The 17,341-nt window shown below is 44.2% G+C and overlaps 1 protein-coding gene across 4 annotated transcripts in view; it reads left to right on the plus strand.

The window, feature by feature from the left end:
* The window catches only part of PEAK1 (pseudopodium enriched atypical kinase 1), a 109,503-nt gene that overhangs the window by 64,075 nt on the left and 28,087 nt on the right, over positions 1-17,341 (plus strand). For 3 of the 4 annotated variants that reach the window (XM_041489681.1, XM_041489684.1, XM_041489682.1), the window contains exon 3: positions 9,852-13,115. In XM_041489681.1, the coding sequence (XP_041345615.1) occupies positions 9,964-13,115 (3,152 nt within the window). In that variant the 5' untranslated portion in view covers positions 9,852-9,963. Of the gene's footprint in view, positions 1-53; positions 145-9,851; positions 13,116-17,341 lie in introns of all 4 variants that reach the window. The other variant, XM_041489683.1, reaches the window with a different exon arrangement.

Consider the following 17,341-nt stretch of genomic DNA (forward strand, 5'->3'; position numbering starts at 1 on the left):
AAAGAAAGAGAATTGAATGTTGGTAGTGATTGTCTTTCTCTTTCCTTTGCTAGAGCTCGTTTGCTGTGCTTCAGCTTTGTTGTTTCCTGCTGTGTCCTGCTCCAGGAGCGAGCGCTGGCCGGGCTGCAAGCTCGGCCTTCCCAGGTACGACCTGCAGCGGCTGCAGGGGCTGGAGGAGCTGCAGGGGCTGCAGGGGCTGCCGGGGCTGCCGGGCCGGGCAGGAGCTGCCGAGGCTGCAGGAGCTGCCGGGGCTGCCGGGCCGGGCAGGGGCTGCCGAGGCTGCAGGAGCTGCCGGGGCTGCAGGAGCTGCCGGGCCGGGCAGGGGCTGCAGGAGCTGCCGGGGCTGCAGGAGCTGCAGGAGCTGCCGGGGCTGCAGGAGCTGCCGGGGCTGCCGGGCCGGGCTCGGCCCCGCGGCGCTGCAGGAGCCCCCGCTGGGGCCGGGCTGGCCGCTTGCAGCTCCCTGCTCTGCTGCCCCAGGGCACACGGGCAGCGAGGGCAGCGATTTTCTGCCTGGAGCAGCCCTCTCGGCATTCCTGCTTCCCCTTGCTCCTCCTTCAGCACTGGCTAAAAATTATAGTGGTTTACACACTCGATAGGTATAAACATCTGTCTGTGAAAATGCAGGGTATTTCTTCTCTCATGGAGTAAATTGATCAAATTCCCCAGCTGCAAAAACCAGCCATTGACTGTAAAGATAAAAACTAACACAGGATTTCTGTTGCCTTTCCTTTCTCATTCTGTCCTTGATTGTATTTAATGATGCCTTCACTGCATAGTTTTCTATGTGTGGATTATTTTAAAGTATGGAATCAGATTTTGGGAACTAAAATAAATTACTGGGGTTTTGTTGGGGTTTTTTTCCTGCCCTACATCTTGTCTCTTTTGGTAGGCTAAAAAGCTGATGTCTGACTGTGAGATGCCCTGGGTTTGGCTGTTAGTCCTTTTCTGTCCCCTCGGAGGGAAAGGGCTGCACACAGAGACCCACGATGTGCCTGGAACACAGGGGTGTTGTGGGCTGGCAGGCACAACACTTAATCATCAGAATAAGGAAAAAGTCAATTCTTATTATGTATGCTAAAAGCATCCAAAGCCAGTACCTCCTCATTCCTTTTCTGAATTTCATCTATGCTAGTGCTTTTTATCCCTAATAACATTCTTATCAGTGGTGGCTTGCCATTTTATGGGGATGGATTTTAGGCAAAGCATAAGTAGAATAAGCAAAGAAATTATCTGTTGAAAACTTCAACACTAGTAAACATTAATATCTTTAACCTTTTGACTTGGAGCTCATCACTCATTTCATTACTCTGGCTTATGACTGCAGATTAAAATTTCTTGCATTCATCTTGCTTGGTGAGGTAGCTTGTTGGGATGAATAAATGACACCCTAATTAGAAGAGTACCCTGAGTGAGAGTAAGCTGCTGGAACCAGCTTTGATGGTCAAAAAATTACCTGTAGCTAGTTTCTCAAGATTATCAAAGAGGCCCTCAAATTAGAATGTCTGTGTTTGATCATAGATGTGAGGAATGAGGCAAAATGAGTGCACCAAGCAGATGGCAGGGGGAGGAGATGGTTGCTGTGGAATGGGAAACTGGAGGAGTTTTTACAAAGATTCAGGCCCTTTCCAGGCATTGCTCTACCACATAGTGAATGAGATAGCAGTATAGGGCTTATTTTTATTTATATTTTCCACCATAAAATAGTAATGTGTCTTCAAAAGTTAAATTGATTAGGTTATTTTTGAAGAAAAATCACTCTTCAATCATAGTAACCTTACCCTGATTTTTCTAGCCTGTAGTGTGCCAAGCTTCAAACAGTACTAATCTTTAGTAATCTCTTTCCACATGGCTTCCTTACCTGGCTAATTCCCAGTGCCTGACCTGGGCATGGCTGTGGGTTTGTCCAGACCCCTGCAGGACCTGGGCGTGTGACACAGTCCCTTGGCCCAGGCACCTGACAGCCTGGGGCCCCCACTGCCCACGGTCAAACATGAAGTCACAAAAGGTACAAATGGAGACAAGGGATGGCCCAGGATGGAGTTACAGGTCTGGGACGAGGGTGACAAAGTGTGGGAGGAGGAGAGAAAGGCCTGACCTTACCAGTGGGAGATGATGGGATCTCAGTGTTCCTGCTCCATGGGGTTATTTTGGAGATGATGGGATCTCAGTGTTCCTGCTCCATGGGGTAATTTTGGAGATGATGGGATCTCAGTGTTCCTGTTCCATGGGGTAGTTTTGGAGATGATGGGATCTCAGTGTTCTTGCTCCATGGGGTTCTTTTGCTGTGTCAAGCTGAAACCACTGAAAAAACAGGATCTGGTAAGAGGAGGAGCAGTCAGGCCCAGCCCCAGCAGTGCCTGCCCTTCACCCTGCCCAGACTTCTCCAGTGGCCAGCATGGGAGCAATCTGGTAATGAGCAAATCCTCTTCTCCATTGAAAAGGTTCATGGTGCTTTCAAGCTCTGAAATTGAGAGCTTTGGGTTCACCCCACCTGGTACAACTGTCCTGGCTCATCCCGTATATGAATGTCTGCTTGTTCCTCTGAATCCACTGACCCCTTGATCTCAGTGCCAGCTTCTTTCAGGAAGTGTTTCATGTGGAATAATTTTCTTTTTGGACATGTAAATATGCTGCATTGGGTTTATTGCTATTTCTTTTTTTTTTTTTTTTTTTTTTTTTTTTTTTTTTTTTTGAGATAGACACTAAATGGGAACACCCAGTCTGTCTTCTTTATGTGACGGATCATTTAATATACTATTACATTATTTTATTTGTCTCAATTCTGAACTAAACTATCCTAATCTTTTTGTTTCACTGAAGGGATGAAAAGCTTTCCATATTAAAATATTTTTTGTGGCTCTTTTATGCAGCATTTCTTCCTGCGATGTCATAAATAGAACTGAGTGCAATACTCAGTAAATCATGTCATTGATTTTCTCACACAGAAAGCATGTAATCTGCTGGTTGCCTGGCCTTTGCTGTGACACCATTTGCATGCCCTGCTATTAGGAATTGGAGAGAACTTCTTAAAAGCTTAAAATAAAATTGTGCCATTTCTCTTTTACCATTGGTTTGTGGTTTGGTAGGAAGAGCAAGTTTCCTTCCCAGCAGTGATGATAAAGAGCAGGTCCCTTCACCATGTGCTCTAGTGATGCCTGGTTCTGATAAGGGACTGTAATTTTGCACAGCTCAGCCACCTGGTTCCTGAATTTCTCCACAGTTCTTGGCTCTGCACAGTCCAGCCCTGCTGTGCTGTTGCTGTAATTTATCAGTTATTTTTAATACCTCATTTTTTTTATAATGGCTCATGGTGGTTTATTTTTAAACTTAATCCTTCCAAGTCTTTATTTAATGACTCCTAAGGTTCCCAGGAGGGACTGGGACCACTGGAGGATCCCTACAGTGCTGCAGCCTCGGTGTTGTAGCTGATCCTGCCCTGGCTGTGAGCCAGCCCCTCCCTCCTGAGTTACCTGCCCTGACACTTCCCTGTCTTTGGTTCCTGTGTAGTCACTTCTTCCCCATCCTTTCCAATGCTGTTTTCTATCTTGCTATCCACAAGTTATTTGCTAAAGTGAAATGGGGATTTAGGGGGTTTTTGGGGGCTGGCACTTGAGGGTTTTGCTGCCTCAGGTGTTCAGCACTCAGATCTTTGGAGCCAGGGCCTGCAGGAGTGCAAGGGAGAGAGGTTGAAGCAAACAGAAGTCGCAGAATTGCTGGACTCCACAATCCAGGGGTGATCCACCCTGTTTTCCTTCTCAAGCTTTGTTCAGCAGAAGGATAACCACAACTGTTCCCAGGTCTCTGACTATAAAAGCACTATAATGTTTGTCAGGTATTGCTTTTTTGTTTGTTGTGAGCAGACTCTGGAGAGGTTTGGTAAAGTTCATTCTTCTGCACAAGTGTTTGCATGTGCTTAAACAAAAAGAAAAAAGATCAAAGGGCAGAATTTCAAGTGAGCCCAGGAAGGGTAAATCAAAGATAATTAGATTGGTCAAGATACAGTCATACAGGTGCTCTTTTAAAATGCTGTGGAGGGCTTAATTCTCATAGTTTTCCTTAAATAAAGTAGGGAGAAACTGAATGCACTAGAATTGAGAATACTTTTTTGAAATTATAATTATTGTGCTTTTTTACTGTCAGCTGATATGTCTACCCATAATTTGCTGCTAAATCTTAGAATGTTGTACAGCCATTTTCAGAAAGCAAACAATTTATAATTTGGCTTACCTCACTTTTTTTAAAGTAGGAAATAAAAATCAATTTTCCATGTAAATAAAAAAGTATTCCTAAAGAATATACTGTGCTGCCTTGTCTGAATGATCATTATAAGAATTTATGTATGTCTAAATGGACCAAATACATTTAAAATTTTATTAATGCTAAATGATGATTTCTTTTTCCAAAAGGAAAAAAATCTCCAGTTAAGAATGTCAAGAATCCTTATTATTGGGACTCATAAGGAGTCCCTATTCAAACACCTGCCTTGGCTGGTCCGTTGGGCCTCAGCACCAAAGGGCAGAGCTTGGCCTTATTGCAGCTCTGTGTGTTCCCAGTCTGGTGATGCACAATCCATCCAGAGTACCTGGGCAGATCCCAAGGATATTCCTTGCCTTTTCCTTGCTCTGTGGCATTATCTCTTTGGGTTAGGTAAATTGCAAAGAAATGCCTGTTTTCTTCTGAAGCATCACAGATTGTCTAGCCCTGGGCAGGTTTTTTCTCCAGTTCGTTGGTTATTTCTATCATGTTTTACCCCTGCAAGTTTTAGGGAGGGAAAAAAAACCCCATGTTTAAGGTTTTCCTTCACTTACTTAGTATTACGAAATACTTATGTCATCTGAGTTCTTTTTGAAGGAGAGAAAATACAGTGTGAAACATTAAAACGGGGGGAAAAAAAGCTATCTGCAGCAAGATAAAACTTCTTTTTTGACAAAAGTGGTAATGGCCAGCATTTATGGAAATGTCCATCTGTGCTCTCTGCCAGAGTCAGAGCTCTGGCTTGGTACTGCAATGAGCTGATATTTAGCAAATATCCTTCACTTTGGGAATAAAGTTGTGCCAGCCCATAGTGCCTCTTGAATTCTTTGGTTCCATGGGTTTTCCTGGCACACCCTGAGTGAAGGGAGTGGTGGAACTCCCTGGGAGCATTCCCACAGCCTACTGCCCCCCAGGCAGGACCTGCACAAGTGTCCGTTTTAAAACAGTCTCTTAAAATGTTTATGATTGCATTAAAATTTAAAAGAAACAGAAATCAAATCCTGGCAAAGAATAGCCATCCCTTTTTCCCTGCTGTGTGAGACTTGCACTGTTGTTTATGATGCTCGGTGACTGTCCAGATGCCTTTAAGTGGTTCAGACAAACCACAAAGCCGTGGTGGTTTTGTGGCCTTTGGGCACTCCCATATAGGAAGCCCAGGTTGAATTCCCACTGCTGATTTTTTCAGTCTGAGGACAGGCCTGGCAGTGGGGAGAGGTTTGTGGTTGTGCAGCAGCCCTGACTGGACTGGTGCCGAAGAAGGCTGATCAATGCAGTTTATTCTGCAGCATAAAAATTGCAGCCCCTTTGTCAGGGCCAGCAGCACTAAAGGTAAGTGGATTTTCCCTGGAGGAGGACAAACCAAAGGAAACCTGTGCCAGGATGTGGTGATCCCAGAGGAGACCAGAGGGTGCTGGTCCTAACTCAGGAAAGTCCCAGCCTTTCAGTGGGGAGGTTTTTGCAGCACCCAGCATTGCAAACACATGTCTAATAGGTGCATTCATTTTCATATGCTCGTTCATTGAGCAGGCCTGATTAATTAGTGCGTGTCACCATCTGGTACTTACCGAGACTATTCATTTTTAAAATGTTGAAATTGTAGGGAATGTTGCACACCAATTAAGTTCTTTTTAATTGGATTATTTTAGTATAAAGTATTACTGGAGAAGGCCTTCATTGTGATTCAGCCAGCATGCATCCAAAGGAGACCTGCCAGCCTGAAATTACCTAGAACAAAGGCAAAATGCCTGAAATGCATGTTTATTACTATCTTCATGCACTCAGCAAAGATGATGTCAACAAATAAAAGCTCCACAGAGACATTTCTGCATTGCTGTGCAAGCTTCCTGACACAGGGTATCTCAGCTGATCCCTGCTTCATCTTTGCACTGCAACTCCAAATCTGTCATCTTCTCCCTGTGACCTGAAAGCTGAAATATGCTTTTGCCTTCCTGACTGCCTGATACCAACTCAACAGGGCCAGGCTGAGCCCTCCTGTGCACAGCTGTGTACCTGCTGGAATGAGGAGCATTAGTCTCATGAACACAAAGAATGATTTGGCCTTTAAGGCTGATAAATTATCTGTGCTGACTCAACCATTTAGTGAATGAAGTGTCACGATCTGCTGTTGGGAGCAGAAGTTGTCTGTCTGTACTTGCTCCTGACACTGACTCACTGGGTGAATTTTAGTTCCTTAACGTCACTGCACTGCAGTGGTTCCCTGTATAAATTGTGAACAGTTCTGTTTACCAACTTACATAAAAGGCTTTGAGATACAGGGATGAAATGCAGACTGTTGATGTCACATATTTGCTATTAATACTTTCCTTACAAGTCTGATGATGTTTTGTAAGTAACATCTTGTCATTGCCTTGATTTTGCGTGGATTGAGCATCTTCATATAAGTTTTGTCATCTGAACTGCTCATTTCAGAAGAGCCAGGAGCTCTGCAGGGAGCACATTCCTGTTCCTTAGCAGGCACATGGAGCATCAGTGGAAGCAGGGAAGGTAGGGAATAAAAGACACCTGGTCACCTACAGCTGGAGAGATCTGAGTGAGGTGTGACTGCCTGGGTCTCTTCTTGCCCTGCTTTCTTTTGGAGATAGTGTAGGAATCCAGCAAGGAACAATGTCAGGGTGATTTTTTTCTTGTCTTTGTGTGCATTTTCATCCCTTCGATGGCCTCTGCTGCCCCCTGCCAAGCTGCAGCTGGTGGCAGCCATGGAAGCAACAGCCTACTGAAAGATTTCATTTCTCTTATCACTCCTAATTACTCTCGCCATAATTACCACACATTATAGAGAATCTGTAGTTGAAAAAGTAATCCTTTTTAAAGGAGAGGAAAGCAGCAGAAAGATTGCTTTTAGTTGTCCAGAAAGGAAGAAACTGACTTTTTTTTAGAATGCAAATGCTTGCTTCAGCATATAAAGGTCACTGTGGATTTAATCTGAAATAGCGTAGGAGTGCTTCTGATTTCAAAGTACAAAAGTAGCACAGTGTTGGAATTGTTTTGGTTGTTTTCTTAAGATCATTTCCTCTAGTTGGAAGGTGGCTGTTTCCTCTGTGGTGCAGCTGCAGGCAGTGTCAGGGCCTGTGACAGGAACTGCTCGTCCTGCTGTGCCCGAGCCAGTTGCAAACCCAGCTGGGGTTCACAGACCCAGGGAGTCAGTGGCTCTTCTGTTCCAGAGTGTCACAAATCATCCTGGGGGTCAGGGCTGTGTTCAAACCAGTTCTATTGGCTGTTGGAGACCAAAAGAGCTGAAATACCTACTCATGGCTTGTATATACTGTGTCCAGGTTCCACATCTGCATTTCCACAATCACCGGGTGTGTGCTTGCTGAGGTGAACTGCTGCAGGCAGCCCTGCTGGCACACAGAGGGGTGGTCTGGGATGAAGCACAGAGCTGTAGTTGTTACTCTCTCTGGAGAACTGTGGTTCTGCTGGATTTCCTGTAGATCCCATTATCAGGTTGAGTGTAACCCTTCCCTGGCTTAGAGGAAGAGTCAGTGACAGGGCAAAGGAGAGTGACGGTGTGTTGTGACACAGGCAGTGGTGTCATCACATCAGGATGTAGCCCCAGGCACGTGGGCACTGCAGAGCTTCCTCAGGACCCCCTGTTCCTGGCAGGAAATGTCTGGAACACCATAAAGCAGCCTGCCTTGTGATGGGATTCTAGAGCAAGTGCAGCTTATGCAATTTCAGAGAAATAAGATCACATGGGTAAATCTTAAAACCCACACACAAGCACTAACCCTTTTGTTTAAATTGGTTGTTCAAAGCTTTTATATGATGGAGAAATATATTTTTCAAGAAAGCATTTAGTTTAGATTCCCATTAGTGTAACTTTACTCCTTCTGTTTGTTAAATACATGAAAAAAGGGAGTTAGCCCGAGTATAAAATTCTTGTACATGCTCTCTCTCTGGTTTTAGGAGAACTATTTCTTAATGTAATTTTTCTGCTTACAGTATATAGCCTTGCAAGGTGTTGATGCAACAAAACTTGAGAGAGATCGCGAAACATACAAAGGCATTTTACTCTATATGTAAGATAAAGTCTAAAAGTTCGGGCAGATCTCAGTCTGGCAGAGTTTCTGTCTCTTAGGTCATACAGAGAAAGCTTTTGGCAGCGGCTTTTTGGCAGAAAGCTTTGTCTGGAAACATATTTAGTCAGCATATGAAATGTGATAGCTCTGGTAGCACGGCTGTGTCTGCAGGCACTAATAGAGTTAGGCTTCAGCCCCATCTGCTGTTGGATTGGGATTGCTCTGTTGGTTTGCCAGCACAGGACAGCCCTTGCCAAAACACAGAGCAGGACGTGAGGAGACTGACAAACCCCTCCTGGTGTCAGCTCTCCTAATGATCCTGTTGTTTGCCACGCTGATGAAAGCCAGTGGTGCCTTGAGAATTCCAGCACAGCCACCCTGCTCTGAGCTCCCAGCTCTGTGGGGAGCTGCAGCTGGACCTGCAGGGGGTCAGCGCTGCCCTCTCGGTGTTCCTGGGTGAGCAGCAAGGATATTTGCACCCCAAGGCCTGTAAGAATAGAACATTATTGATTTCCAGTGCCTGTGTTTACAGAAGTAGCAGTGGATGTAGATATCCTTTCCCCTCAGTGAAATGTCTCCGATAATTTGAGTTATGCAACAGTGACGAAGAGAACAGACTTGCGGATTTGGCTCAGAAGGCTTAAAATCTTCAGGCATTAATTCATGAAACTCTCAAATCCTGGATACTCTGGTGACTATAAAGCACAGCAGATTCGTGTTTGATTTTTACTTAAGGCTGATTGTTTCAGGAAATAAAAAGATTCACTTTGAAAGAGATTTGCAGTTCTTCTTCAGTTGTTATTTCTGGAGGGGTTAGGTAGAAAAGCTACATATGAAACAAATAAGGGACTAAAAATCCTTAGCTTTGTTTTGAGGATATCACAATGGTTTATTGCCATTGTGGTAAACAAAAAGATTAAAAACGGTGACTTTCTAGAAAGATTTCGCTGTATTGTTATCTGACTTTTCCAGGACATCAGAACAGCCTATCTGTTCAGCCAAAATACCTCTCCAGTTATCACTTGACTCTGATGAGAAAAAGTGCTAAAATGGCAGAGTTTGGGATTGCTTGAACACATTTTCTCACTTAAGCTGAGCTTGTTCACATTCAAAGCTAGAACAAATTATCTCAATTGCATTTAGGAGAGTAAACATACTCTTGCTTTTCTATCTCATGTTTGAGTAGTTATGGTGAAAGCGTAATGTGTGGTAATCTTTGGGTTTATATCCTCTTCCTGCATTTGTTTTATTTGACAAAATTAAAGGTCAATGGTCCTGAAGTAGTCAACAGAGTTAGTCTAAATTCTCAGTCATTGCCATTTTTCCCTCCCTCTGCTTCAAGTAGGACATAGGACATAGCTGCCAAAGTTTTAATTCTTTATGTATGAGAAGAATGATAGTTGCAATTTGGTTTTGCATTTCAGTTATGTAGTTTTATAAATTAAGACGTCAGCAAAAGGCTACTTGCTCCTTCCACGTTATCCCTAGTGTGAAAAACATAATGATCAAGCAGATTTTTCCCCATTCTCATCCTTTCTGTGTCTCGTGTTCTTGCAGCATGATCACTGCTCCAGGAAGGGTCGGTGCTGGGTGAACAGAGTGGAGCCCCATGGATGAGACTCCTGCCATGCGCTGAGCAGCAGGGCTTCAGGCACAGAGCTCTGGGAAAATGTCTGCTTGCAACACTTTCACTGAGCACGTCTGGAAACCCGGTGAATGTAAGAACTGCTTCAAGCCCAAGAGCTTGCACCAGTTACCCCCGGTGTCAGAAAAGAAGCCGCTCTCGCATGCAAACCTGAAAGCCAATGCGAACCAGAGCAGCGGCCAGCGCGGGAGGAGCAGCGGCAGCTTCCGCCCGCCCGTGGCCAAGAAGCCGACGATAGCGGTGAAGCCCACCATGATGGTGGCAGATGGGCTCTGTGGGGAGCTGGCCACGCTGGAGCAGTGCGAGAACAAACCCCTGCCCGTGGGGTGGAACCGCAACAAGGCGGTCCTGAGCAAAAAACCACTGAACAACAACAATGAGGAGGAGATCGAAGGTTACAGCCATGTTCCTAGGCCTTTCGGCAGCAGCGAGGGCGTGGGGAAGATACCAAATAACAATAATAACGGGCTGACAGAAGTTCTGAAGGAGATTGCGGGTTTGGATACCACACCTCAGCTCACTGGAAATGAAACAAACTCAAGAGAAACCTTCTTAGGAAGGATAAATAATTGTTATAAAAGATCGTTAGACAGGAAGATCCCTCCGAGCTGCATGGTGGGTGGAATGAAGGACTCACAGAGTAAGCATGTTATTCTGAGTGGAAGCACTGAAGTCATAAGTAATGAAGGTGGACGTTTCTGTTATCCAGAGTTGTCTAGTGGAGACGAGAGTGAGGATGACACGTTTTTTGGCAGCATGCAGGAAGAGCACGAGAGCTGGGATGAAAGTGATGAAGAGTTGTTAGCAATGGAAATCCGCATGAGGGGCCAACCTCGCTTTGCTAATTTCAGAGCTAACACCCTGTCTCCTGTTCCATTCTGTGTTGACAAAAAATGGAATACTGTGCCCCTTCGGAACAAGTCTCTCCAGCGGATCTGTGCCGTGGATTATGATGACAGTTATGATGAAATTTTAAATGGGTATGGGGAAGAGACCATGATTCTTTATGGGCAAGAGAGCATGCAGAGCATGGTATCTTCTGATTCTACATCTCCTGATTCTTCTTTGACAGAAGAGTCTCGTTCTGGGACAACCAGCAGTTCTTCCCAGAAGCTCTGTAATGGAGGGTTATCTCCTAGCACTCCTCAGGACCTCAAAGTGATTGAACCAGAATATGAAAGTCTTTGTGACAATCAACAAGTGAAGGATGTGCCAAAAGCACCCAGAAATGCTCTGAAAAGTCAGGAAACTCACAAGGCAGTCCTTGCACTTCGCCTGGAGGAGAAGGATGGCAAAATTGCTGTGCAGACTGATACGCAGGAGAATAAAAGCTCTTCAGATGTTGCTGGTCAAGCCGTGACTATTAATTTGGTGCCTGTGGAGGAGCAAGCTAAACCTTACAGGGTGGTGAACATGGAACAGCCAGTGTGCAAGCCATACACCGTAGTGGATGTATCAGCTGCCATGACCAGTGAATGTAAAGAGAACCAGACTGAAACCTCAGAAACCAAAAAGGCATCATCTAACCCAAGCTCACCAGTAACCCCAGGCACACCTATTGCATCCTCTGCGGCATCACCTGTACGTGTACACGCTAATCTGAAAAAATCCAGCGCAATCAGATACCAGGAAGTGTGGACTTCTAGCACTAGTCCAAGGCAGAAGATACCTAAGGTGGAACTGATTGGAAACAGCTCAGGACCTTCCGTTCCTCCCAGGAAGACAAGCCACAAGTCAGCTCCTACTTCACCTACAGCTACAAACATTTCTTCAAAAACTATCCCAGTTAAGTCTCCCAATTTGTCTGAGATAAAATTCAACAGTTACAACAATGCTGGCATGCCACCTTTCCCTATTATAATTCATGATGAGCCCACTTATGCTAGGAGTTCCAAAAATGCTATTAAAGTTCCTATTGTAATCAATCCAAATGCATATGATAACTTGGCAATCTATAAAAGTTTTCTAGGGACCACTGGGGAGCTGTCTGTCAAAGATAAAACTACAAGTGTGATAAGCCATACCTATGAAGAAATAGAAACTGAAAGTAAAGCCACCGAAGCCATAGGCAGCAAATCCACTGAGTTGCCCCAAGCAAAGGGGGTGGCCAGTAGCTCTGAGTGCAGGCTGGGCTCTGTGGCTCAGAAGGTCCAGGAGTTCAACAGCTGCCTCAGTAAAAGCCAGATATCCCCACAGAGAAGTCACAGTGCTGACCACAGCTCCCCCTCCAGAGTTCAAAAGGCAGCGCAAGAGCCTGCAGCGAAAGCAGATGTGACCCCGGATGGTTCTGTCGGCAGCAGTGGTGGCAGAGAGAACGCGAGCACGGTGCTCTCACAGATTGTGGCTTCTATCCAGCCTCCACAGTCTCCTCCAGAAACACCTCAGTCTGCTCCCAAGTCCTGCAGTGCAGAAGAACTGTATTCCTTACCCCCTGAGGGAGACGCTACTAAAAACACCCTGGTACGACCCAAATCTCTGTTTACATCGCAGCCTGAAGTGGAATCCTCCAAGGTAGAAAGCACTGCCATTAAAATGCAGAAAGATCCACTTTCACAGCCAGCTGCCACTCCCTCTCCAAAGCCAGCGCGAGCCACCCCGAGCGCCACGAGTCCCCAGGCAGAGCAGGCCCCACCATTCCCCCCTCCACGCTCCACCTCCTCTCCCTACCATGCCAGTAACTTGCTGCAAAGGCATTTCAGCAACTGGGCCAAACCCAACAGCCCCACCAGGTCGACAGAAGCCGAGTCCATCCTGCACTCGGAGGGGCGGCGTCCCGATGCGAAACCCAAACGCTGGATATCGTTCAAGAGCTTCTTCCGCCGCAGGAAAGCTGACGATGAGGAGGAGAGAGAGAAAGACAGGGAGAAAGGGAAGCTGGTGGGTCTGGATGGAACTGTTATACACATGCTCCCCCCGCCTCCGGTGCAGCGGCACCACTGGTTCAGCGAGGCCAAGTCGGACTCCAGCGAGAAGCCGTCGATCGTGTTCATGTACAGGTGTGACCCGGCACAGGCCGAGCCGAGGGCTGAGCTCCCGCACCAGCCTGGGCTGGAGTCTGCCATTGCAGAGGCACTGGCCAAGGACAAGGGGGAAACACAGGAAAAGCCTCCAGAGAGCTCAGAACAAAACCTAGCCAGCCATTCCTCACCACCTCAGGCTCTCAAGAAAATCCCCAGGTACCACTCAGCTGTTTTAGTCACTTTCTCTGTATTGAGCTGTCCTGTATGTGCTGCTGAAAAGGGAGAGACTAAGGAGTTTTATTACATTAATGCAATTTTTTCAATGTATGTTTATTTTAGCTAACTTAGAGCGTATTTTAAAATCTTCCTGTTATGTTAAATACCAGAAAATATGTAAAACATTTACTAGAAGCAGTACCTGATATTTAGAGTTTGTCTTGCAGGCTCACTAATATGTCACAATAGTCATGTTCCATTGGATCAGATCCATTCTCTTGAATCAGATCCATTCTCTTGAATTTCTACTTAGAAAGTGTTTCTGTGTTATGGGAAACTTGAGAGTTTGTCAGCAGAAATGCAAGGCAACTATTGAGAAGTATAATAGAAATGAAACTATCTGCAACTCACAGAAGGTGTTGTACTAACTTTACCTCACATGCCCAAGAATTCAACAGATGCTAATTAACCACACTGCAGATCCTAAAATAAACCTTGTAAAAAGGTAGAAACAGAATTAGGGTATCTACAAAATAGCATTGTGTCTGTCTTGCAAGGCCTTTAGCAGTGACTGTGCTTTGTGCCCTGACAGTATTAGATCCAGCAAGAGCTGGTCACATCAGTTGCAGTCAGTCATGTGGGCAGAGTAGAATTCCCTGAGTACTGGACCACAGCTGTGGATGTGTTAGAATTTGTCTTCCAATGTTATTATACAAACCAATTCCAAAGTAGCCTCAAACTTGAATTATTTATTTCATTATAACAACAACCTAATGGGAGGAAATCAAAAATTTTGTGAAGTGTGAGTCCTAGGAAACATATTATGAGTGGTTTTTTTTGTTTTCTTTCTCCATATTCTGTACAAGAAAACTGCAGTGGTTTTTAGCTAAAAAAGTTTTAACCTAATAGAAATCTGTGTGAGCATAGAGCTTACTGACTGCCACTTGTCCTGAAGCAAAATAACTTGGTTTTCTTCCTCCATACAAAAAAAAGTGCTAGAACAGTGCAGTCTCTAGATTTGCCCTAAATGAATTGGTGAGAAGTAGCTGCCTTTAGAGGGCAAGTTAAAGAATTGCAGGAGTTTGTTCCTTTACAGGAACCTGGTTTCTTTCTCCTGTCTGTGGGGCAAGCTAGAGAAGGTGAGGTTGATTTTGGTCCCGGTGCCATCAGGAGACTCCCTTGCTCCCAGCTCTCGGTGCCCTGCTCCTGTGCTGGCAGGACAGGTCCTGTGCTCTGCTGAACCAGGGCAGAGATCCAGTGAGAAGGAGCTTGGCAGTCACTGCTCAGCCACCTCAGCTGGCAGATGTGCCAGGGGATGGGGCAGGAGGAGCAGGAGCAGCAGTCAGGGATCCGTGCACTGCCCTGGAGATGGTGCTGTTGAGATGTGTCCTGTGCTCCTTCTGCCCTTCCCTTTGAAGGCAGTGGGTCACCGATCTCTCATTCACTTATTCCAAAAAGCATGTTTACTCTTTAGTTTTCTTCAAGTCACAAGGATGTTCGTTAAAACAATATCTCAGAATTTTCCCCAGTGAAAACTGGAATTTTCCACGTGTTAGAATTAGAATTTCTTCTTTCTGACAATATTGTTCCCTGGTTCCTACAAATTTCAAAGAAAATACACTGAGGTGCTGAGTTGTGGGAGCACTGGGCAGTGGGTAGCTTTATGCTTCAGTTCTTATATTCTTGGTGCCTTGAGTTATTTAGGGTTAATTAGGTTTTTAATGTTGTTAATGAGACCAAGTGAAACCTTATAATGCCACATAATTGAAGGGTTTTATTGTTGTTTAAGGGGTTTGGCTTTTGTTTTTAATATCCTGGTAGGTGAGAATCAGGATTTCTAAATGCCATTTTTGCTCAAGCAGGAGGTATAACCCATGAGAAGCTTTGCTTGTTTTGTGCTAACCCTCCAGGTATTAGTACAAGGTTAGCTGTAATTCAGGCTAAAATATGTGCATGAAAAAGATGTTTAGAAGGTTCAGTTAAGCCTGTAGAGGCTTAGAGGAGAATGGATGACCTGAAGATAGCAATCAGTGAACAGGACACTTCCCTAACTCAGAATGCCAAGAACAGCAAGCTTTCTGAAAAAACAAACTGATGACCTGGAAAATAAGATAAGCTTTAAAAATGTCAGATTACTGGGGGGTCTCGAAAGTGAATTTAATGAAGATCCAGTATTTCCTTACTTTGCAATGGATTACAAAGCTGCTAAAGATTGATAACACAGAACTACAAAACAGCTGAAGGTATTTCAAGTTATCACTAGAAAGGTCAGTTTTCCCTTTGAACAGCACTTGCAAAGCTATCAGTTTTTCAGAAAGGTGAAAATTATCTCTCTGTTGTACAAAGGAACTTGGTCAGTGATTGTTTCTGTTTGATGGCAGGATGCACATATGCTGGTTCAAAAGGAGCTAGCAAATAATGATATACTGAATTTACCAAAAAATTTTAGATAGATTCATTTTTGTTAAAAATCAGCAGTCAAGTCAGTTTTATCATTAATTAGGAAGAGAACACCTTTAGTTCATGAAGCAGCAGTTGTTCTCAGGTGCAAAACCTAAAATGGACCAAAAGATAAACACGTGGTATTTCTGGCCTGAGTCACTGTAATTGATGAAGGTGGTACAGCACAGCTGCAATCCACTCATCTCAGGTTGAATAAAAAGATCCTTAAAAGGCTTTGTTATCTTATGGATCAGAGTGTTCCTATTGGAGTTTCACAAGGTAAAGGCCTCTCCTCTCCTTCATTGAGACATCACTGCTCATACCCAGCAGCAACTTGTTAGATTGAGACATTTCCTCAAAGCAAAGTGCAGCACAGTCCTGCTGCTTCCTTGGCTGTCTTCATAAAGCACATCAGAGCTGAACTAATCTGATCTGGGCACAGCCATCTCCATTTCAGTTACAGGGTAAACTCAAGAGTTTCCTTTCACAGCTGCAAGCCAGCCATAACTTTCCTTTATAGGATCTTTGGGCCAGTCTTGGATGAAGTGAAGATAAAATTCTGTTTTTCCTGAAGTACTTCCTTCAGGTAGTGAGATCTGTGTATTGATTTTGTTCTGGTTCAGATAAGGAAGCATTTCTTCATAGCTAAATTTGTGATCACCCAATCTAATTCCTAAGATTGTGTTCATTTTTGCAAAAGGATTTTATCTCATAACTGATAGATCTGAGCTCTGTATAGAGGAATATGAGTGTTGTGACAGATCACTCAGAGGAAACAATGGGAATCACTGTTCTACAAAAATGTAGCCATCCATTAAGATCAGGATTTCATCCAGAGACAGGCAGGAATAACCACCACTGCCACATTCCACTTTCACACTGTCACCACTGATCCAGTCCTGCAGATTCCACAGCTCCTTCAGAAACTGCTTGGGAAGATAAGAAAATCTGTGAAATCACAGTAGGGCTCTGTTTAAAACACAGTCCTTCCTGGTTGGAGGGCTTCTGGTATAACTCTTAGGATGAGCTTCTCACATGAACCCAGAACTTTTTAGGTACAGCCCAAGTAAATTGATGAGCATTTTCAAGGATGTTATAGATGAAAATAAATTCCTTGCTTGAGCAAGTCTACTGGAATGGGAGAATTTCTCCCTGAAAATTTAAGGTGGATCAGCTCTTCCTTCTTGTCAAATCCATGTTAGGGCTTTTCTTGTCTAGGTGTCAGCAAGCTTTATCTACCTTACTCAACAGTGCTTAGCAGTACTTTTAAAAGTATTAACTAGCTATCTGCTACCATTTCATCAGTTAAAAACTTGTGAGGTTTTTCTCTAGAACATTTTCCAGTTCTAACAGAGTTGGAAATTCTGCACATGCATTAAGCAATAAGTTTGGTAACGTTTTATGTGAGAACTTGTAAGCACCAAGAACTGTTAAAGATCCAAGTAGAAGGGACTTTACCATTTATTATTTTATAAGTTTAGATTAGGAAATGGTAAATCATGTATTATTGTTCTTAACTCCTCTAATACCTTCTGTAAAATGGAAAGACTGAGAACCTAAAATGGATAAAGAAAAATATCTTCTTTATAATGCACAGTTAATCTGTGAAACTCATTACCATTAAGTTTCAGTGACACTAAAGAGCTTAGCAGGATGTCTTTACTGGATTATCAAGTGTACTCCCTTTATCCGTGCAAACATCGCATTATACAAGATCTAAAAAAATAAAACAAACCACATTCTCAAGCTTCAGTACTAAGCCAGCTTCTCAATAATCAGAATTA

The sequence above is a fragment of the Pyrgilauda ruficollis genome, unplaced genomic scaffold (assembly GCF_017590135.1).
Source record: "Pyrgilauda ruficollis isolate IOZ18807 unplaced genomic scaffold, ASM1759013v1 scaffold96, whole genome shotgun sequence".
NCBI classification, from domain to species: Eukaryota; Metazoa; Chordata; class Aves; order Passeriformes; family Passeridae; genus Pyrgilauda; species Pyrgilauda ruficollis.